At 36.8% G+C, this 23,647-nt stretch overlaps 1 protein-coding gene across 3 annotated transcripts in view; it reads left to right on the top strand.

Annotated features, from left to right (window-relative positions):
- The window catches only part of LOC117394192 (A disintegrin and metalloproteinase with thrombospondin motifs 16-like), an 87,569-nt gene extending 68,647 nt beyond the window's left edge, over window positions 1-18,922 (top strand). For all 3 annotated transcript variants that reach the window (XM_059012814.1, XM_033992261.3, XM_059012815.1), the window contains 5 exons: window positions 7,865-8,069; window positions 12,035-12,229; window positions 14,996-15,220; window positions 16,209-16,356; window positions 16,528-18,922. In XM_059012814.1, coding sequence (XP_058868797.1) covers window positions 7,865-8,069; window positions 12,035-12,229; window positions 14,996-15,220; window positions 16,209-16,356; window positions 16,528-16,643 — 889 coding nt within the window. In that variant the 3' untranslated portion in view covers window positions 16,644-18,922. The remainder of the gene's footprint in view (window positions 1-7,864; window positions 8,070-12,034; window positions 12,230-14,995; window positions 15,221-16,208; window positions 16,357-16,527) is intronic.
- Window positions 18,923-23,647: the final 4,725 nt, after the last annotated feature.

Raw genomic sequence — 23,647 nt, 5'->3', positions numbered from 1 at the left:
TACTGTGGGTGTTGTCGAGTGATTGAAAATGAGGCATTTTGTGTTTGAATTGAAAGTGATGGTCTCGGAGTCGAATGGGTCAAAGTTCAAGTATATTTTCCTCTAGAGGAATTATCCATTTTTTGACATCACTACTGTGGTATTGTGCCTCTTTTTTTAGAATGGCTCAGGATGTAAATATAGCCTTCATCCATATATGTGTGTGTATATATATATATATATATATATATATATATATATATATATATATATATATATATATATATATATATATATATATATATATACAGACGTGCTCAAATTTGTTGGTACCCCTCCACAAAAAACGAAGAATGCACAATTTTCTCTGAAATAACTTGAAACTGACAAAAGTAATTGGCATCCACCATTGTTTATTCCATATTTAATAGAAATCAGACTTTGCTTTTGATTTTTTAGTCAACATAATACTGTAAATAATAAAACAAATGAAAATGGCATGGCCAAAAATGATGGGACCGCTAACCTAATATTTTGTTGCACAACCTTTAGAGGCTATCACTGCAATCAAACGTTTTCTGTAGCTCTCAATGAGACTTCTGCACCTATTAACAGGTATTCTGGCCCACCCTTCCTGAGCAAACTGCTCCAGCTGTCTCAGGTTTGATGGGTGCCTTCTCCAGACTGCAAGTTTCAGCTCTTTCCATAGATGTTCGATAGGATTCAGATCAGGACTCATAGAAGGCCACTTCAGAATAGTCCAATGTTTTGTTCTTATCCATTCTTGGGTGCTTTTAGCTGTGTGTTTTAGGTCATTATCCTGTTGGAGGACCCATGACCTGCGACTGAGACAGAGCTTTCTGACACTGGGCAGTACGTTTCGCTCCAGAATGCCTTGATAGTCTTGAGATTTCATTGTGCCCTGCACAGATTCAAGGCACCCTGTGCCAGGCGCAGCAAAGCAGCCCCAAAACATAACCGAGCCTCCTCCATGTTTCACTGTAGGTATGGTGTTCTTTGAAAGCTTCATTTTTTCATCTGTGAACATAGAGCTGATGTGACTTGCCAAAAAGCTCCAGTTTTGACTCATCTGTCCAAAGGACATTCTCCCAGAAGGATTGTGGCTTGTCAATATGCATTTTAGCAAATTCCAGTCTGGCTTTTTTATGTTTTTCTGTAAAAAGTGGAGTCCTCCTGGGTCTTCTTCCATGGAGTCCACTTTCGCTCAAAAAGCGATGGATGGTGCGATCAGAAACTGACGTACCTTCACCTTGGAGTTCAGCTTGTATCTCTTTGGCAGTTATCCTTGGTTCTTTTTCTACCATTCGCACTATCCTTCTGTTCAATCTGGGGTCGATTTTCCTCTTGCGGCCGCGCCCAGGGAGGTTGGCTACGGTTCCATGGACCTTAAACTTCTTAATAATATTTGCAACTGTTGTCACAGGAACATCCAGCTGCTTGGAAATGGTATTGTAGCCTTTACCTTTACCATGCTTGTCTATTATTTTCTTTCTGATCTCCTCAGACAACTCTCTCCTTTGCTTTCTCTGGTCCATGTTCAGTGTGGTGCACACAATGATACCAAACAGCACAGTGACTACTTTTCTCCATTTAAATAGGCTGAATGACTGATTATAAGATTGGAGACGTGTGATACTAATTAAAGAAACTAATTAGTTTGAAATATCACTATAATCCAATTATTTATTATCTTTTCTAAGGGGTACCAACAAATGTGTCCAGGCCATTTTAGAATATCTTTGTAGAATAAGCAATAATTCATCTCTTTTCACAGCTTCTTTGCTTTATTCTATGACATACCAAAGGCATGCAAGTATACATGATAAAATAGCTTTTAATTTCACCACTTTTCAGGAGGAATGAAGCATTATTTCAATGAGCTGTAAGGGTACCAACAAATTTGAGCACGTCTGTATATGGTATTTATGTTTAGTATCCCAAGGTATGTGTACTGTTTATGGTTTTAATAAAGTCATCAGCATACTTTTGGGACTGTCACTGGACAAGTTTGTATTTCTGTATGAAGTCACTAGGTGTGTTCACTGGTAATTTTGGCTGCATTTGATGGACTCAAATACAACACAAACTATTCTGCCCTTTTTATCCTGTGGTTGAAAATCAGCATTATATAATTCCCATACGCCTATATTTTTAAGACCAAAATCATGAGTTTACCACCATTTACATTTTTTTGTTAAATAATTTTCAATACTATCAGAGATAACTACTATTTTGTAAGACTAGATAGATAACAGCATATTCTTTGTATATCCTTTGGCAAGCAGAATGCATTTAAATCAATATCCAGGAATAGTTACAATACTTTTGGTGTCAAGTAACCACAGAGAAACAAACGTTTTCAGTTTTTCAGCCATGGTGCTGATTTTTATGGTCTTTCCATAAAATGGTCAACCTCTATGGAGCTTTTAAAATGCACTCTTATTGAAATATTATATTATGCCTCTTAATTGTGACCAAAATAAGGCGGAATAGGGCTCTATTTTTTGTTTATGGGAGAAACGCAACATGTTTTTCCTAGCCTTTATCAAAGCTTCGAAAAAAAACTGCATAACTAATTCAGATTTAATCCCCCCTTGGCCTTGGATTAAAAGCAGTTCAGAATGCACTAGTCAAAATTGTGAGACCACAAGTCTGTTGACTTAATGTCTGCTTGGAAGGCTGTAAACTAGCATGCAACCCCACTTCTTAATGAAATCTAAGCTGTGATGACATGTCTGCATAAGATGAGGTCTTTTTAGACCTGTTTTTCAGTAGCAGTTAGGCATGCAGTTTGAATGTGTTCACACTTTTTGTTTGTTTCCACTGTGTAGTTAAATTAGTTGTTGTTGAAGCTTCAGGTGTAATATGTTTATATGTTGTAGTGTATGCATTTACAGTACAATACCATGGAATATACTACTAATACTACTACTACTAGGTGAATACACATGTAAAATGAAGCCCAAATGATTAACGGGATAAAGGAATGCATACATTTTTGGGTACTGCTTTAGCTGGCATCATTTCCATTCCTGAAATGCTTTTTTTGCAGTGTTTGCAAGCATCAAGGATTGAAAAGTAATTACATCATAGTAACCAGGCACCACCCCGTATATAGGTCCTGACATCATTCATCCGCCTGTTTGCATGATCAGAGAAAGATATTAAAACTCTGCCCAAACTGTCCAGACGGCATCAGTGCCACATGCTGCATGTGATGCATCGGGATGTGTTCCAGCATGCTCTGTAGTGTTGTTTGGCAGCAGTCCCACTCTTGTACGTTAAACCAGTATAAGGGTATAATGTGTCCTTCCTTCCTATCATATTTATATGGGCTCTATATTTACTGCAATACGTAATGAGTAGATTATATATATATATATATATATATATATATATATATATATATATATATATATATATATATATATATATATATATATATATATAATTTTAAAATTAACATTTTCAGGTAAATCATGCAAATTATGTGATTGTTTTATATTCCATGCTTACAGTATGTTTCAGATGGTGCATGTACATCAGAAGTGTGGTAGCTTTGTGAAATTTGACAGTGAAAGAGTTAAGAGTTTTCCACTGAAACCATGGTTAAGTTTTCCTGCCTGCACGTTGACATCTGATCTTGGTGAATTGTATGTGGAAAAGCATGCAAGGAGCTGTAATTTGTGACTCTCATATTGGTACTTAAATAAATGGGCAGACACAACAGAAAAGTTAACATTTTATTTTTTATAGAAATTGCCTGTTCTTTTTAACTTTGTTTATTGTATTGTATACGCTTGTGATTTGTTTTATAATTAACCATTTCTGAATCTCAGTCAACGTTCTTTAGACCTAAATGAAACCAATAACTTTATTTAAAGATATAAAATTCCCAAGATGGAAGAGCAACTGTAATGTGCTTTTACTGTGAAGCTTGGATCAGATTCTACTGTATAAAAAGTCAGATAAATTAAGCAGATATTTTGAAGATAGAATATCAAGAAGATTATTGTCAAGACGAAAACCAGTATTATCTTATTCTGTTGGTTTTACAACTCAAAATGAGCCTGGATTAAAGAAGCTTTGTGTTCACAATATTCATTAGCAATAAACAGTGTTAGAAGAGGTTGAAATACAAAACTTTAAGGAGTGATTTTCCAAGTTATTTTTTTAACCCATATTTGGATTAAGTTAGTTTGCAGTTCACTAATCGTTTTTCAAATGTTTGAGAAGGTTAGAGGTTTATTAAAATTTTTGATTAAAGCATTAATTTTGAATAAAGCAATGTTTAACCTAAAAAAAAAACTAAAAAATTATTATTAATTTTCCCAACCACCTTTCAAAACAATTACGTCAAGGTGAACAAACAGGTCAGTAAAGTGCCTTTATTGAGCATATTTTAAGAAAAGCTTTTATTTTTTTTATTACATTTTTAAATATGCATGTCACCTAAACATTTGCTTTAAGTGAAATACCTGTCTACATACTGAAATTTCAAAATGTATCTTTACAATATTGCAGATCACTTATCTGTACATTTTTAATTGTAATGTTTGGACTGTGCAATGTCACCATTAGCCTTTAATTAATTAGACACACTGTGAATGACTTCAGCCGAGCTGCCCTGTATAAATAAAAAGTCATCTAACACCCACATGTCTGCCAGCTCGGAGGTACTCAATTTCAGCCTATCCTCATTTGGAACACCTAATGCAGCATATGCATTTATTTATTATTTTTGACATGTACATGTATTCCCTATGGAGCGTGACAGTTAGAAGTTAAATCTTACTAAAGACTAAAGTAGAGTATTTTGGGATTCCAGCGACTGGCTGAGAAAGCTCACTCTCCCTTTAATGTTCATTTTACAGTTTGCCCATTTTTCTTCCATTTCCTTATGATAGGACTTCTAGCAGTCGCATCTTCTAGGAGAGATAGGGCTGCCGTCTGTAAAGATTGAGGTTAGGCCTGGAATTATCACAACTGTTTAATTGAAGCAAAACATTTTATCATCCGTAACTAAAATGGTGGTATGATCAATAATTCTAAAATAAATTTCTGTGGCAAATGTTTCGATTTAACCTGGTGTGGTTTTGTGCATCCGTTGTCGGAGCTTCAACACAGTTTAAGGTGTGTGCACCCGTGTGTGATTTGTTTTATAATTAACCATTTCGGAATCTCAGTCAATGTTCTTTAGACCTAAATGAAACCAGTAACTTTATTTAAAGATATAAAATTCCCAAGATGGAAGAGCAATTGTAATGTGCTTTTACTGTGAAGCTTGGATCAGATTCTACTGTATAAAAAGTCAGATAAATTAAGCAGTACAGGGGGAAGCTGAAACTAGGTGGTACATCTCTGGTGTCAGAATGCTCTGTATCTGCATGTGTCTGAAGTGTTTCACAATTCTTTGCAACCAATCTACTAAATAACTCTGAAGGTTAGGGATAGAAGTGCTGACAGTCGTGTTTTTGGTTGTCTCGGTGGGAGGAGGCGGGGGTGAGTTACAGCCCAAAATTTCCTTTATTTTCTCTGTTTTTGACACTGTAAGCCAGCCAGCTGTCATCAACCCGCTGACTGGTCTGATCTCAAGCGCAAGGCCAGGAGTCAGCCTTCATGCCTGCAGCATGCCAACAAGCTATCCGAGAGCTTGGGGCCAGAAGTCTGCACAGGGCATTTGTCAGACAGCAAGGAAACGTGATCATTAGGTCACGATCCCTTTAGCGTGGCTTTTACAAGGCTTCTAATCTACTGTAGTGATTCATTCCTAGCTAGATATTTCTGTCCAGGAGTAAAATGATGACCGTTAAAGGCAAATTGATTTAAGACCAATGCACTTTGCAAAGGCAAATCTATAACCATATAAAGTTATAGTATAATAATATTATTTATTTATTTATTTATTTATGTATTTATTTACTGCACTCCAGGCTCTAGCAGCAATAAGATGCTAGACTGAAGGATGACATTAACCTGAGTCAGACCACAAATTGGTAATTTGAACATACAAAATATTTGGAAACGACACAGAACTCTGAAACCTTGATATTGTTGCTTAGAACCAATTCTCTAAATGTATTTAATTGGACAAAGATATAACATACACTCTCCAAGAAAATTCAGTCACAACACCCTGAGGTCCTGTCATTTTCTATACATTGCTTTATGTTCTGCAGTTTCAGGATTTACAGAGAAAGTTCCATAATGTTGGTGGTAGAAAACAGAAATAAAATAATTACAAAACAAATAAAGATCAGGTTTCAACTAAAGAGAAAGAATCAGTCCACTACCAGATGGCAATACCCTTTAATCAGGATTCTGTATGATAGGAAGGTATTGGCATCACTTCCTTATTTACGGACACGTTGCCAAGGGTAACAGTTCTAAACATTATCTTCAAAGCATCCTGTCGATGGGTCAAGTGTTTTCTTGTCTCTGTCTTTGGGGAATGTAAAACAAGAGCATGATTCAGATGAACACTGTCATTTTGTGGTGCTATTTTTTTTTATACATTGATCGAAAATCAACCTTGGTAACCAACCTGTCAAAAATCACATTGAAAGTCAATGGTGGCTGACAGCGAATGTTTAGAACTCTCACCATGGTGACAACCCTGTTATGATGTAATACTTTCCTACTGTACTGCTTAAGTAAAGTGTGAAAATAAACCTCTATTAATAAAGAATGTAGAAGTCCCATCAAATTGCATCTTAAGCCTATTGCTGCTGCTTACAGTAATAGGGAAATGGACAGGTTGTTTTTTTTTAATTCTCAACAAAATTCCTTCTCGTAATGTGCACTAAAACATTACTAAGACAATAAATCTTAAATATGGCCAAGTGTGTTTTTAAAAGTAAATCGCATTATTATTTTTTAAGATGAATAGTAAATGTATAGCACCCACCCTAGGTATAGATAATTTACTTGCATCAGGAATAGGAATCAGGGAACTACATTCTGCGAACTCCCGAGTTTTACTGTAATATTGCTGAGATTAATGCACCATTTACTAGAGACTGATCTGCTGCAGTAGCATTATATAATCCTATTTAGTCTAGCAGACAGTGATGATCGACAGACATGTGCTAAAGCTGAGGAAATTAATACAAATCTGAACCCATTGAGGACAGCTTTGGAAATTGAGTAATTATAATAATATTCAATCCCATTTTCAACAACTATATATATATATATATATATATATATATATATATATATATATATATATAGCATGAATCATTAATGTGATGTAATATCTGTTGCTTTTCACTTTTCTGTGTTAAACAGGTGGTCAAAAACCACGAAACTGGTTTTCCCACGGCTGACATTACCAGTTGAGATTGAAAGTGTTTCTCAAACAATGACTCTTCTGTATAGAGTGATGTATACTAATTTAAAGTAGGGATGTCGAAGTATCGTATCTCCTCCTGTCCTGATTTTTGTGAAAGGGGAAATATACTTTATAATATACTGTACTGTATTGGCATTTGTGATAAGCAGTCCTGTATTTTGTCCTAGTTCACAATTGCAAAATATATATACCTGTGTATATATATTTGTGTGTGTGCTGTTTCTGTACCCATTGATGTGTTTAGTAAATGTGTGTTTCTTTTTTTAATTTTTATTGGAAAATAATATCTTCATACAGAACTTCAAACACTCAATCACAATTAAGTTTATGGTGGGATATCAGTAAAATATGTATTTGTTTGTGTGTGTGTGTGAAGGGGGGGGGGGGTTGTTTTGAAAAATGGCTTGTTGAAATTCTTTTATTGTTATTTATTTATTTATTTATTTTACAGATATTGTATTCAGAGAACAATGTCTTGGTGATAAAGTTAACGTATGTATTTTTGTGCAGCTGGAGTGTTGGAAACTGGGGCGAGTGCAGTCACAGCTGTGGAATTGGTGAGCAGATCCGACAAGTCCTCTGCACACAGAAGGTTTATTACAACAAGATGGAAACGGTGACTGACACAAAGTGCACACAGCCAGTCCCATTGCGTAGACAGACCTGTAACCCCCACAGCTGCCCCCCTGCGTGGAGTGCAGGGCCCTGGTCTGAGGTAAGAACCCTGATGAGACCCTGAAAGATCCAACAATCATACAGTTATTTAATCAATCTGCTATCTTGTAAAACCACCACCCAGTACATTGTTTTTACTTTGAGTGCAATTTAATTGTACTGTAGTTATTAAAGATGAATGAATCTTGCTTATTAACGTTTTATAAATATATAATAGATATAATCATTAAGTATGTATTTAATATTTTCCAGCTTTCACTTAAAGGTCCCAGAAGCCAACGGTACAATAACGCTTTCACGTGCAGTAAAGTAAAATTATCATTCATTTAACAAGTACCTGGGTGTTAACGGTGGTGTAATGTGCTTCCTGTTAATATCCCTACTGTTTTGATACAAATATTACATTTTCCCCGGGTGTTTATTAAAAGGACCACTCTACAATAGTCAAAACAACAGGCTTCTGAGTCAACAGAAACTATTTAGTGTTAACATAGTACAGCTGGTTTTAATTCTTATAATCACTAAAACTGTACAATCTACTTGTGCTGAAGCCATTTTGATAAAACAATGGCATTCCTTTGCACAAGTGGGGGGTTTGTTTCCCAAAACATTATCCTTTACAATACAATCAAGTTACTTTTAACATGTTATAGCTGATGTGAAATTTGCAACTGTTTAAAAAGTTTGAAAAAAAGTAAAATGGTCTAATTAAGCAAATTATCAGTTCAATTAAGGGTTTAATGAAGTAATTGAGAACTCAGTTGGAGTGAAAACTAGCAGACACAGTGGGTCCCCAGGACCAGGACTGGGAAACCCTGTCTTAGGGGGAAATAATTAAAGGTTTGGGGCAATGCGATTTACATACTTGTATTAACTATTGAAATTACATCACCCACATATATGTACTGGTTCATTACAGCTGTCATTTCTATATGAAGAACACATTGCCCCAAGATAATTTCATATTTTCCAAGGCGTTCTTTACATAGAAATCCCAACCATAATTAACTAATTGTCACAGATGGCTTTGTGTGGCGTGTGGGTGGTGACGTCAGGTTCAGGAAGCAGCAGTCAAAACAAAAGGTACGGGGCTGAAACGGCTGCAGCCGTATATTTATTAAATAATAAAGCAAAATATTTAAACAAAACACAAAAAGAAAAGGGCAATCTGGCCAAAGTAAAAATAACACAAACAATTATAAATCTAGGATAAAAACGAGTACCTTGTTCACTGGTTTGGTAGCATTTGCTCTTTACTATCCTTCTCCATACAACTCTCTAATACTCTCTCCCCTTGTCTGAGCCTGGAATGGGTTTTTTATACGTGGCTGGAGGCTTAATTACCCATTGGACAATTACCTTATTAAGGCTCCAGCCACATTCCCACAGGCTGTTCTGGGGTGAGGATTTAAACCCATTCCCACCAGCTACACTTTACGAGACCGGCTTTTCACCAGTCTCAAACAATAAACAGTAATGTCGGATGGCTTATGTCTGTCTGCACACAAATACAATACCTAATAATAATGCAAATAATAATACAACACAAATAATAATAATAAATAAATAATAAATGGGGTGGGCACCTTGCCACACTGCCAGGTGTGGATGAGGGCAGGTGTGTAAAACACATTGCCCCAAAACATTCTTTATTTTTTCCAAGATATATGTCCGCACACATATAAAAGAAATTGAAATTACCTTGGGGCAATACGTTCTTCATATAGGAATGACACCTTTTAATGACACACTATTGATACCTTTGGTGACATCATTATAATACTTAATAGATATTGTAGCATTTCACAGGGCAGCCAGAAAACAGGAGAGACAGGCACACGTGTTCCTAGTTCCAAAAGCTTTATTTAGCGGTTTCTCACCTCGCACACTCAAGAGTCCACAGCTCTCTGTCAGCTTCTCCGGAACCATGGCAACAAGAACACAACAACAACAACAACAACAACAACAGGGCATCGAAGCGCCTCTTATAACCCCAGACTCGCCCCTTTATTCAAAACTTACACATCCGCACACTTTGGGCCAATGGGAACACACTGAACACGTGAACACACAGTGACTTACAAACGGGACCAATCACAGGGGAGACACAGACAACGCATTACATGACTGATACAACGGGACAGGGCCAATCACGGGAGACACAGAACATGCCCCCGCACTCAGGCTAGGGTCACACTGCAACAGAGGCAAAGTTAAACAATAGCGGGAAATACAGAGGGGGAAGGGAACACAATTACAAACAACGGGAACGACATAAGACACACACAGCACGTAAACACACATACACAGCCGAATTACGGTACAAACCCAAATGCACAGATTGTTACAATATAAATAATTTGCATTGCTCCAAACTTGTATATAATTTTTTGGAGAGATATTTGTCTATGCTGTATAAAAATTATCAATTATGGTGGAGCAAGACGCTTTTTTGTTACCGAAAGGGAAATGTAGATGCATTATTGATCATGTAAAACATGCTTAGTCCAAACTTTAGCTGTTTTTTTCAGACAGATATGATTATATAATATATGTGGATAGTCATGTATACTAGAAAAGACTTCATAGACTTCATTAAAACCCGACGATAGTGAATCTGAGGCTCAGACAGCTGTGCTGTCAACAAGAGTTCCGAGCTCCGCCTGCTCCACCTTTTCCACAGACCCAGCTTGTATGTAGAATAGTGAAATTTCGTTTTTTCTCGCATGGCCCTAGGGCTCTTCCGTAGCTGTGCGTGCATGTGAAGTGAAAAGAAGGAGGCATTCCGAAGAGACACGAAGGGCGGGGGATGCAGAAATTCTAGGGGATGCAGGATATTGTACTGGGTGGGGGGGTGGTGCTAAGATCGCTAAACATGTGAATAGGTGAAGAAAAACTAATCATATGTATTATATATAAACCTGTGTCAGTGTTTAACACATATATACCTGTGACATGTTTAATCATGATTACAAATAGTCTGTTTTACTTTTTTGTGCTCTATAATAGAATATACAGGCTTTCTAGCTATAAATATATTCTCAAAAAGGAAGGAGATTCTTTGTAAAAACTTCATAATGCATCATTTGGGGTTGATATTAAAATGACAAAGGTAGGGAAATGTGATATTAGGGTTTTTAACCCTAACTCTGCATTCCCTCCCACCCCCTTACAAGCAGTGGAAGGGGCAAGGCAACACAAGCAACCACAGACAGCCATCATCAGTTAAGACGAAAAACATACAACTCTCTGCAGATGATGCATTAATATATTAATATATATATATATATATATATATATATATATATATATATATATATATATATATATATATATATATATATAATATATAAATATATATATATATATATATATATATATATATATATATATATAGCAACCAATGTGTGTAGCTGTTTACATTGCTGCAACTGTTTTCAACAGCTTTTTTACTCCATGCACCACTTTGGGCATCAGATCTAATGTTTTTAAACTCCAGTATGTCCCGCCAGTCACAGCTACTCTTAACTTCAAGTCATAGTTGCTATATACAGTATCAGAGTCAGATTAATTATCTATCTTGTTCCTTTGTTTGGTGTGTGTGTATAAGTGTATGACAGTTTTAGTTCCTCAGGTGTGATATCAGTATTATTAAATACCTATTGACCAACACATATTGAGCTGACGGATCCTTTTCCAAGATCAGTTGAATTTTAATAATTTTCAGTTGTTTAAAAAATGTCAGTGTTTTGCCAGACACCATACACTGGCATGAATTTGCAGAGCAGTTGCATCCAGATTAAGTAATACTGCTCTGTCCAATTTTTTTTTTTTGCATTTTTATTTAATTTGGTTTTATCTATATTCATACTTCATGATTTTGAAATACTGTATATGATTTCATGACTTGCATTAAATGTACATTTTTATTCTTCAGTGACTCGTATACAATTCAGCCTAACCTATCTGTTCATATGCTCCCATATTTTGCATTGATTTGTGCAGTGCTCTCGTAAATGTGGTAAGGGACTGAAAAAGAGGACAGTGGTCTGCAAGAGTACGAACCCCATTCCGAGAGCTCAGATACTTCCAGACAGCTCCTGCTTAGCTGAGCCAAAACCCAAGCCCCAGGAGTCCTGCATGGTGAAACGCTGCCAGAAGAATCGCAAACTCCAGTGGTTTGTTTCTATATGGACAGGGGTAAGCTCTTTTTCTACTATATTTGTGCTCTTTCCAAACCCAAATTAAGACAGATTGCAGAAGATAAATAAGATGTCTCATGCGCTCTTTACAGTTGCCAAAGTGTTTCTGTTATTGCTGAAGAGATGTCAAGATGTAGGCAACATGTGTCGTAAATTAAATCTGAAATCACATTATTAGCATTAATTAAGCATCGCCTAACCACATGCAGAAACAGACAAGTTACTGTAAGTCAGAAAATAGTGTAAGACTACCTTAAATGCTCGAGTAATTTAAAATGTGGGTCAAGGAATTAAAGTCATCAAGTAAAGACTGGGATTTACTCTTGTAATTGAAACTTGCCTAAAGGCCCAATATAATTAGGCACTTGGCTGACAAATGGGCCCTAAGGAAATCCTGCCTCTTTTTGATTGTTATAACTTTAAGAATGACGTGTTTCTTTTGCAAATGTATCCTCAACTGTGCATTGTGCATACCACTAAGTGGCAGTTCGATTAACTGTCTGGAGGCATGTTTTTAATGCGTTTCAATGCATTTACTCCAGTCTTCAATTGTGGGGTAAACCATTTTAAAAATGTGTCCCTTGGTAATTTTTAAAATGTCTTCATTATGTAAAAAAAAACTAGAATAAAAATGTAGGTTGTTATTTGCATCACATTCCTTAGTTTGACTGATGTATGTGTTTGGGATTCATTTTTTAATACAATTAATTACCAGCTAATGCATTGGAGATGCTTTTGTGCATCTCGGTCATTTGTTTCCATGATAGATTATCTTTTTTCATTTCATTGAAGGCTAGGGATTCCTTGAGGTGTCTTATTCATTTACTTAACAGCTAGATTAAATACCAGGAATGCCTTTGCCAGATCCATCATTTCAGTATAAATTAAAAGTTCATGTACCTTATGCAGTGCCACTAATGTAATTAACTACTAGGAAAGGCACTGAAGACTCCCAAATCCATCTGCTGTATTTAAATAAGGGCTACATTCTACATTATTTATGCTTTGTAAATCCCATTCCTTTCATTGTATGATGGAATCTGTGTGCATATTGGAATTTTAAATATTTGCTAGGGTTGATTAATTAAAGATGTATTTAAACATTTAATTTTAATCATTTTGATAATGCATTTGGGGGTTCCTTCTGCAGTTTTTTTTTTTATTTATTAGGTACTTTATGGATAGCCTTCATTTAAGACAGGGGCGTCAAACTCCAGTCCTCAAGGGCCGCAGGGTCTTTAATTGATCTAATTGATCTAATTGATCTAATTATTTGTTCAATTTGACATTTCATATTTTACAAGGTCTTTTACAGTTGATGGTTTTAAAAATGGACTTGATTGGGGCTCTCGAGTGGCGCATCCAGTAAAGGCGCTCCACATGGAGTGCAGGATGCGCTCTATAGTCTGGACGTCGCGAGTTCGAGTCCAGGCTATTCCTTTGCCGAACGAGGATGGGAGCTTCCAGGGGGCGGCGCTCAATTGGCTGAGCGCCGCCCGGGTGGAGGGAGGGTTAGGTCGGCCAGGGTGTCCTCGGCTCACCGCGCACCAGCGACCCCTGTAGTCTGGCCGGGCGCCTGCGGGCTTGCCTGTAAGCTGCCCAGGGCTGCGTTGTCCTCCGACGCTGTAGCTCTTGGGTGGCTGCATGGTGTCCGCAGTGTGAAAAAAAGCGGTCGGTTGACGGCACACGCTTCGGAGGACAGCGTGTGTTGTCTTCGCCCTCCCAAGTCAGCGCAGGGGTGGTAGCGGTGAGCTAAGCCTAAAAAAATAATTGGCGATTCCAAATTGGGAGAAAATAATAAAAATAATTGGCAACGACTAAATTTATATTAAAAAAAAACAAAAAAAACAATGCACTTGATTCAAGGTACACTACCTATGAAACAGTTTGAGGCCTGAAGAGAAGTGTTAAATGTGTCCAGTTAATAAAATAATTAGACCAATTAAGTAACTGAGAGCTTGGGTGGAACGAAAGCCAGAAGACACTGCGGCCCTCAAAGAACTGAGTTTGACACCCCTGATTTAAGAGATGTTTTGGTTGGTGTCTTGAAAATCTTAATGAAGTTAAATTAAAGGAGTGATTAAACAAGGGTTTAAAGTTAAATTTATTATTTAATTAAAGTTGGGGAAGAAAAATCAGCTTCCAGAAGTGTTCTTTATGTATCTATTACTATTATCAAACGGAATTGGGTAGTCAAGAGTGGCTCTTCTAGTCCATTCTAAAGTTATAACTAGCCCCTTAATTATGTAGTTTATCTTCCTTAGGATCAATTTAATAATTTAGAAGCGGTAATAATCAAAGTCTAGGTCCTGCATTCTTGGTCAAGGAGTGCCATTTCATACAGGTTTAATGTAAATGATGTATTCATTTTATTAATGGTTTATAAGGTATAATTAAATGAATAAACAAGGTCCTAATTGGTTCAATTTAAGACCTTTATGCTACAATATTCATGCCAATGGTGGTACAAGCTATGTTTTTCATGCATGTCTCTCTTAACATCAATATATTAGTAAGTTTACTAAACTCAGGTGATGTCATTTACTGTTCCTTGACTAGCTTTGTATGGTTTTGTTTTGTGTGTGTGTGTTGTTTTTCTTGTCAGCTGCCATTTTGGTCTCTGCTCCCTCTACTCTTCTCCACTAGCAGGGACTTGTTCTGATCTCAAGCTCAGATACTGGACCAAAGCCATTCCGTAGATCGCCATCTATTTCCAATAACTAGGTCTTGTTAAATTGTACTTCTATTTTTGTTTTCTTCCTAGTGTTCTGTAACATGTGGCAAAGGAATACAGAAGAGGCTGTTGAATTGTGCAGAGAAGGATGTTGCAGGGAAATACAAACAGCTGGCTCCCAAGAGGTGCCACCATGTGCAGAAGCCTGCTGTACAGCTGGAGAGGGAATGCACCCTGGCTGCCTGTCCCAGGCTAGTCACTCACACTGTCACCAGCAGTGCCCGGGCCGGCTGGTACTCCTCCCCCTGGTCTCAGGTAGGGCACTCATTCAAAAAGGGGTGACCCCAACTCCCATTCCTCATGGTTTTTAAAACTCTCTATCTTATTATAAACCTGAATAGGTTTGGAAAATTTGTTGTATTTTGCAGCAGTGTGGAGTAGTGGTTAGGGCTCTGGACTCTTGACCGGAGGGTTGTGGGTTCAATCCCCAGTGGGGGACACTGCTGTTGTACCCTTGAGCAAGGTACTTTATCTAGATTGCTCCAGTAAAAACCCAACTGTATAAATGGGTAATTGTATGTAAAATAATGTGATATCTGTATAATGTGAAATAATGTATAATGTGATATCTTGTAACAATTGTAAGTCGCCCTGGATAAGGGCGTCTGCTAAGAAATAAATAATAATAATAATAATATTTAAGGTGTATTTAACTTAAATAAGTACATTGGTTTAAAATGTGACTCACCACTCTGTGGCAAAAGCTAACTATACTATTTTTCTAATAGTATAAAACTAGAAAGAAACTACTTGGAAGAATAACATAAACGGCCCCTTCCCGCAACTAACTTGTTTCTTGATAGCTGCATACCATTGTAAACATTCACATTCTTTCTTTCTCTCTCTCTCTCTCTCTCTCTCTCTCTCTCTCTCTCTCTCTCTCTCTCTCTCTCTCTCTCTCTCTCTCTCTCTCTCTCTCTCTGGAGTACCAGGACATTAATGATGGCTGTATCACACTGATATCAGTGGCTGCTATAATAATAATATTATTATTATTATTATTATTATTATTATTATTATTATTATTCCTCTTAAATGTACTGTTGCACTTAAAATAGGACTGGACATCTTGAAAATCTTCAGCTATAAAAATGTGTTCATCTTTCATCATGTTGGTTTTTTATGTAGGGTTGCATTATACTTCATGTTGTTTAAATGTAATTAGATATCTTCATTTAAATAAATAAACTATTTTAATGGTGATACTAGGTGAGTTTAACGTTATTTAATGTATTTTCCACAGTGCACAGTGACCTGTGGAGGTGGAGTTCAGGCACGTTCAGTGCAGTGCATAGCACACGGAAAGCCCTCCTCAGGTTGCCTCCTTCATCAAAAGCCAGTTATGTCTCAGGCCTGTAACACCAACTTCTGCCCGGAACCTGAAAAGAAAGGTATGTACCCACACTTGGCGTTAGGGAGGTGTTTAATCTCCATGCCCATCCAATTATTTGTGTCATTGGTACTTTACTGCTTACTGTATTGGAAACCAAATCAGTGTACTTTGATATGAATTCCTTTTGGAGGTTGGCAAATAATTTCCATATTTTGTCTTTCCTTGCTAGATGTGCCATGCAAGGATTATTTTAACTGGTGTTACCTGGTCCCCCAGCATGGAGTTTGCAACCACAAGTTCTATGGCAAGCAATGCTGCAAATCCTGCTCTCAGTCAAATCTGTAAGCCTCAAAGAAACATCCTACCATTGTCGACCATGAAGACAGATTTTCCATTGAAGCTACTGCACATTGCACTGAACTGAAATTTTAATTAGACTAGAATACAAATAAGTGCCTTATTTAAACTTTATCGCTCCAACTTTGGTGGTCTTAATGTTGGAGTTGCCCATAATGGTCTTAAAGAAGTTCTTGCCCGAGGCTTGGAAGATTGAAAATGACCTTTTTTCTCATTGAAAAACCTAATATGACGACTTGCACATTGGAAGGATAAAAAAATACTATCAGACAATGGCTTTTAATGAAATTGGAAGGCATAATAGACATCTTTCTCAATGGAAATCTTACTCATAACCGCACACACGCATCTGTGGGCTTCTGTTCTCAAGAAAGCAGCAGGAGAATATCTCTCTCTTAGGAACACACATTAAGTATTAGCATATTAATTATATTTTTAAGTATTATGTCTGGGAATTTTAACATTTAATGGCATTTCTTGGAAGGAGAAATGTGGAAGTCACTGATCATTAAGTGCACATCTATGTGAAGGGAACGGTGGACATATTTTCACAGACAATGAGGAATTTTATGGGACCTACAAATAAAAACAAAAAGGGGATAGGTTTAAACCTGTTTTTTACCTCATTTACCACTGAAACAAACCTGCTACACTACCCAGTAAAAATTACTGTACCCCACAGGCTGTTGTGGAGAACTTCCTAGAGCAGTTGGTGGATACTATGGTGCTACTCTGTTTTAATGTATCAGAGAAAACAAAACTCTTGAGCTCTGATATTTCTGTTACAGAATATTCATGTTTGCAGAAATGTACAGCTGAAAAAAAATGTTTACTAGATGTGCATTTTATTTATTTGTAAGGTAAAAATAAATGTTCAGATTTTTTTTTTTTTTGTAATGATTTTAAAGCAAACTTTAATTTTATTTGCAGTTATAAAGTGCTTTTGCATTCTTGGCAGCGAAGTCTGTGACCTATGTGCTTGAGATGAAATGGTGGTTTGCTTTATCAAGGCTTCTTTGTGCTCTGGTTGCTTAAAGCAAACTTATTCATTCAGCTAAGTTCATGCTATATAAGGTTCATACTTAGAAGTATTCATCCCTAATCAGTACACAGCTAAGCTACTGAAACCTTAGAAGAAAACTTAAAAGCTGCACATTGTCACACTACATTTCTGTCCAGTTTTACAGGTGATGTAGTGCTTTTAAAGTTTTTATTATGCAGCTGTACTGTAAACATTTCACAAATATTTATGTTTTCTGAAAATGTATAATACATTTGTATTGAAACTACTGCAGTGTGTTTTATTATTATTGAATTTTGGTGTAAATCAGGCACATTGTGTTGAACATATAGTGGATGGCTATAAAGTCACCTGGCCATTTTGCCACTGCAGAGCAATGAAAATTGGTAGGTGGAGCACCAAATGAAGGGCAACAAGATTCTAGACCCTTCAGAGAGAGCACAAAAGCCAATGCCTGTAACTGTTGTTGCATTAATCACATGTTAAAGCTAGCCTTCATATTGAGAATGTCTGTCATATTGAAAGATTTAAAAATAATCGCAGGTTCTTGATTTCTTTCATACAACTCTTGTTAGTCGTCAAAACCCAAAACAGACGCCTCCTAATCTGTGTAATACATTCAGGGCCTCTCCAATTTAATATTTGTTTTCATCATTGTAAAGTCTTCCTGCCTTTCTTTCCTTCTTAATAAAGTTTTTACAAAAAAAGAGTGCACTGCCATACAGAATTTTGGTCTCAGTGGAGGCCCTATTGTGGCAAACCTGAATTTCTCAATACTTACTATGGATTGTAATTGTTATCAGCTCTCACCAAAACCCAACGCTGTCCGCTTTTTGCCACTTTTGTAACATTGACAGAGTAATTCATCCAGGATTCTCTGACGTTCTTATCAATGCCTTTGTTTTCTGTATGGGCTGGACAATTGCAATTGCTTGCTTGCAGGGGCTAGTATCTCTAGATGAGTCTTGAATGCTCTGGTCACCTTTACCTGGCTTTCAGTGAAGTGCGCAATTAATTTTCTCACTTTAATGTCAAGTAGGGTCTTGTTCTTTGCTACTCCTGTGTATCCAGGACTATGTATAGCTATGGCCAAAAAATGTTGCATATAGAATTAACACATTTTGCTTCATAAAGTTGAATGAAACATGCTGAATACTGTTACGTTAACATTGAATTACATACCGCTTTGTAATTTTCCATATACTTCAATAAAAACTGACAAACATGAAATACTGTACTACTATTATGGATTCTGGTAGACTTATTTTCAATATTATTTTATAGTTTTGTTGATTTACATGATGTTAAATAAAATATCTAAATTAGGTTCATGTAGTTTTTTTTTTTTTTTTAATTATGTCTCAATCCTAAAATTCTAGATGATGAAAAACTGTTGGCATAGCTGTAGACTCAAGCAGGAACATACCCTTAGGTCATCAGGTGCAGATTTGCATGTTGTCTCCACGGTGAAACTTTGTTAATAAGGTAGCTTTCACCTTTTTTAGCCCCAGCCTTTTGAACTCCTTGCCAGGATAAATATGATTACACTATATTGATTGCTGAAAAAGTGCTGTTTATATAATGAATTGCATTTTGCTGGACTGTCATTATTGCAGGCCATACTTTCTAAGTATTAAGTTTGTGCAGTGCTGGGTAAATCTGCAATATATTTATAATATATATATATATATATATATATATATATATATATATATATATATATATATATATATATATATATAATATATATATTGCAGGCACAATATTGCAAATGTTTTGTTTAGTTTTAAAACCAGCAGGCTTCTTGCTCAAGCAAAAAACTCACCAAAATACCTACAGGCTCTTATGTACCTAATTTTTTTTTTTTTGCAAATTAATGACAGTGCACAGTTTAAATACAATGTGTGCTGTGTGTTTAATTCCTTGTAGCACATACCGTATGTTTAAATGTCTCTAGTTAATATGCTATAGACTTACCCTCATATAGATGTTACATTACATTTCTGCAGAATAAGAATGCCTTTAATGTACAATGATTTATTTAAATTGACACTTGCTGACAGAATGAAGAATCATGTTCTGTCACCCGTGTGGGACATCTCCAAAAGTCCCAATCTCAGTTGTCTTTTCCCAGAGCCACAGCCTTGGAAACAGGTTTGCCTTCATTAGATAAGCGGTAGCCATGTCTGCCCACCACTGCACATTGCATGGGGACTCACAAATGTTTTTTTTTTTGTTTTTGTTTTTTTTTTTTTTTTTTTTTTTTTTTTACACTATTGTTTCCAGGTGGTGTTTTCCTACTGGATAGAGTTAAATATGGAGACGAAAATGTTTGATTCCGTTTGACTTAACTTTAATATTTAATATGTTTCTCATGTTTTAATAAAACAAAAATAGCGTGCCATATACATTTTACAAACCAAAAACATAAATTGTATTGAATATTCATGAAGTACTAGCACAACTTAACTTGACAGCTGTTGGTAACTTACTATTATGATTTGCCAACAAAAGAAAAATAAATGAAAGTTCTTGAGTCTAATACTCTTGTTTTTTCACTGCTAAGTGACAGCCAAGCTTCATTCTAAAGCTAACCTCATCACATCATAATGAAAAGCTTTTATGGTAAGAGCCCAATCAGCTATGTTTTAAGGCTTCAGTCAATTTAAGGAGAGCTTTGAGGACTGTCTTCCTGAACTTGTTGCATCAGATCCAGACCGCTATGCTGTGTTTCCACACTGTTGCTCGGATCCAGACTGCTATGCTGTGTTTCCACACTGTTGCTCGGATCCAGACTGCTAGGCTGTGTTTCCACACTGTTGCTCGGATCCAGACTGCTAGGCTGTGTTTCCACACTGTTGCTCGGATCCAGACTGCTAGGCTGTGTTTCCACACTGTTGCTCGGATCCAGACTGCTAGGCTGTGTTTCCACACTGTTGCCCTGCTCAAGTACAGTACGTGCTCAGGCATGTTCTTGCTAGACACCGTTATCATTGAGTCCAGAATTTAAAGTTTCCATCTGCACGAAAGTGAACAGCTTTATTTAAGTAGAAACCAGTGTTCAAAAGAGGAAATTTATATGTGACATCCATCAGTCAGGTGTTTAATATATTTGCCTCCAGACCATTTTGAGCTCATTCTCTTTGAAACCACAATTAACATGAAAGCAGAGAAACTGCACAGTCTTATGATGTGTGGGAAGGTTCTATGTTAGAAAACAAGTCAAACGCCAAAAAAAAAAAAAATAATAATAATGTGGAGTAGGATTAAATAAATATAATTAAACCTGTATGCAAGATAATAATGTATTTCAGTAGCATACTTTATGACAGTAATCCTACTAAGTGATAGTGCTTGGGTCTGATCTACTGCTGTCAGTGCAATTTTGAACTTTATTATTAAAACAACTCGGTTTACAGTTGTTTTATTGTTATGTGTTTTAAACATTTAGTGGTTTCACCAATAATTAATGCTTTTTCCTTGCCTGTAGTCCTATTGATAATTTGATAGTTAAAATACATCAAATGCATTGTTTATTGATTGAAAATCATTATGTATATCATTTTTATATACTGTACTGGATTAACTGAATATTAAGCAACATGTCAGTAGTTTGCAAATGGCCTGTAATCCACGATAATCTGCCTCAGATCACGTCACGAGACAAGGGAAATAATATCCCTAGCCACAAACAAGAAAAAATAACAACATTTTAGAGGCCTACGCTGAGATTTGGCTGAGTGATTGATTATGAGTGCTTCCTCCCTCCTTCGATCCCTCTCCCAAGTGTTATTTAAACCTCAGGTAAAGTCATCTTGCTGTTCCAGTGGCAACCCAATCTACCTCCACTTTATTGCTGGCAGTTGTCTTAATGGGTCAGGTTGCGTGGCTTCATCAAGGTCCATCCTGCTGACCTGACCTCACCAGACCAGTTCCTCTTTCAGAGGACAGTGGCTTCCTTCTCCCCTTGAGAAGTGGTACTGGCGGCCAAAAAAAATCACTAACATCACTCATACTAAAAACAATCAATAGTCATGATCCCAACATTGAATCCCTCAGTGGGAAAAATACAAAACCTAAAATACATCAAAAATTCAAATAGTATATACAATGAGAGTCGCTACGAGACTGAACCCTGAGGTTTAAAGGATGTGGTTAAGATCTAGGCTGGTAATTTAGCCTTCTGGGGGTCGCCACAATTTAATGTGAGTACAATAATTAACACTTCTGGACTGGCAGTGATTCCCTGAGAGTCATTCAAATAACAAATCAGCTTATCTTAAAAGAAAAAAGAAAACCTTGTGTGGGAAAGCTGGTAAGATGTCTGGAAAGTTAAGGGAAAAGCAGACACATTTAATCTTGACAACTTGACCGAGACACAGTGGTGGTAAGGGCTGATTTATAACTGGTCAGTAAAGGTTGTGAAGGTCATATTTGCATGAATGTTTATTTGTTCCCATGAAGCTGGATGACTCACTTACCACAGATGAGTCCTCACTGAAATAGGGCTGATATCAGCAGTTTCTTGCTGAAAGAATGTTGGAGAGGATTCAGCTCTCCCCAAGCCAGTAAACACTCAAGATGGTACTGTCATCAGCTGCTTTTTTTCTGAGAACTAAGTGACAGTTTTCTCAGCATATGTTAAGCATCACCATTAATCCTTTTCTCCAGTCTATTCTCCAGAGTTCCTAATATGCTTTGTGCTGTCTTTGATACTGGCATCTGTTCCGATTAACTTTATTCTTTGCACCAGACTTTCCTACTTTTTATTTGTAATTGAAATCAGAATGTAGTTTTAATTTTACTGTAATTATTCATACTGTATATGTTAGTGTGCCTGTTCTTTGTAATATTTTCCAAATTCTGCTTTGTTCTAGGATAAATAGAATCAGTTCTTTCAGTCTTCATAGCTCTCTTCATCTGACTGTCTCCAGGGCCTCAATGTCCCTTTTGTATTGTGCTGACTAGAATTGGACACAGTATTCCAGTGCATTATACTACATCATAACCTACTTATATGTGTACAACATCAGCTCTATACCCAAGCATTCTGTTTGCCTTTTTAATTGCTTTTCCAATCTGTCTGGTTGCTGACAGCAATGAGTCTATTACAACTCCAAGGTCATTTGGTATTTGGATCCTATATTTGTGTGACTGGCGTGTAACGCTTTACATTTGTTGACATTCTAAAATTTTCAGGATTTCCTGGGTCGCAGTATTTATGGACAAGCAGGTTTCAAGGGACACCAAGACATAGGCACCAACTTTTGTTTCTGGGTGCTTTGAAATGTGTCGGGAGGGTGTGGGGATGGGGCTGGTTTGGGTTGGGGGTTACAGCCTGTGACAGAAATACAATGATTCTTGGTTGTAAATCTCCTTCCCGACATGTGAGGGCGCTGAGCAGTGAGAACAGAGTTCTTTGGACGGGTTGGTCTGACAGTTCTTTCCCAGAGTCGGGAAGTCGGCCAGTCTGGATGAGACTCCATTGCAAGAACGCATGAACTAATGTACTCATGTACACACATGGTCTTCACTAATGTCCTAATTTAAAGACAATAAGTCTTGCTGTAAAGACTGGTTCACACTGGGCAAATGATTAACACGATTGCTACGAACAGTATGCAGGTGGTAGTTCACATTGAGCGATCAGCTCACTGCGTTAGTTTCTGATTTGTCTTTTTTTTGACCAATCTTGTGATATAAGCTTAGACTGGAGTGCTCGAGATAAAAAATAAGCTACCACAACACAACAATCCCTTCATTTTGTTGTCTGAGTATAATTCTCATTCAAATGTTAAGAATTATTCATCTCATGAGAAGAAGAAATAATAGGAGATGATGGGTGAGACCTATAAACCAACTTAGGTTTCAGCAAGGATACTACAGCAACCTGCTTGAGGAGAGATGCGTCTGTGGTCAGATGGCTACCAGGAGCTGAAATCAAAGCTATACAGTAAAGCTATAGTTATAG

This window comes from Acipenser ruthenus, chromosome 3 (assembly GCF_902713425.1).
Source record: "Acipenser ruthenus chromosome 3, fAciRut3.2 maternal haplotype, whole genome shotgun sequence".
NCBI lineage: Eukaryota > Metazoa > Chordata > Actinopteri > Acipenseriformes > Acipenseridae > Acipenser > Acipenser ruthenus.
Note: the sequence above shows the minus strand (reverse complement) of the source record. Positions and strands in the feature narration are given on the sequence as shown.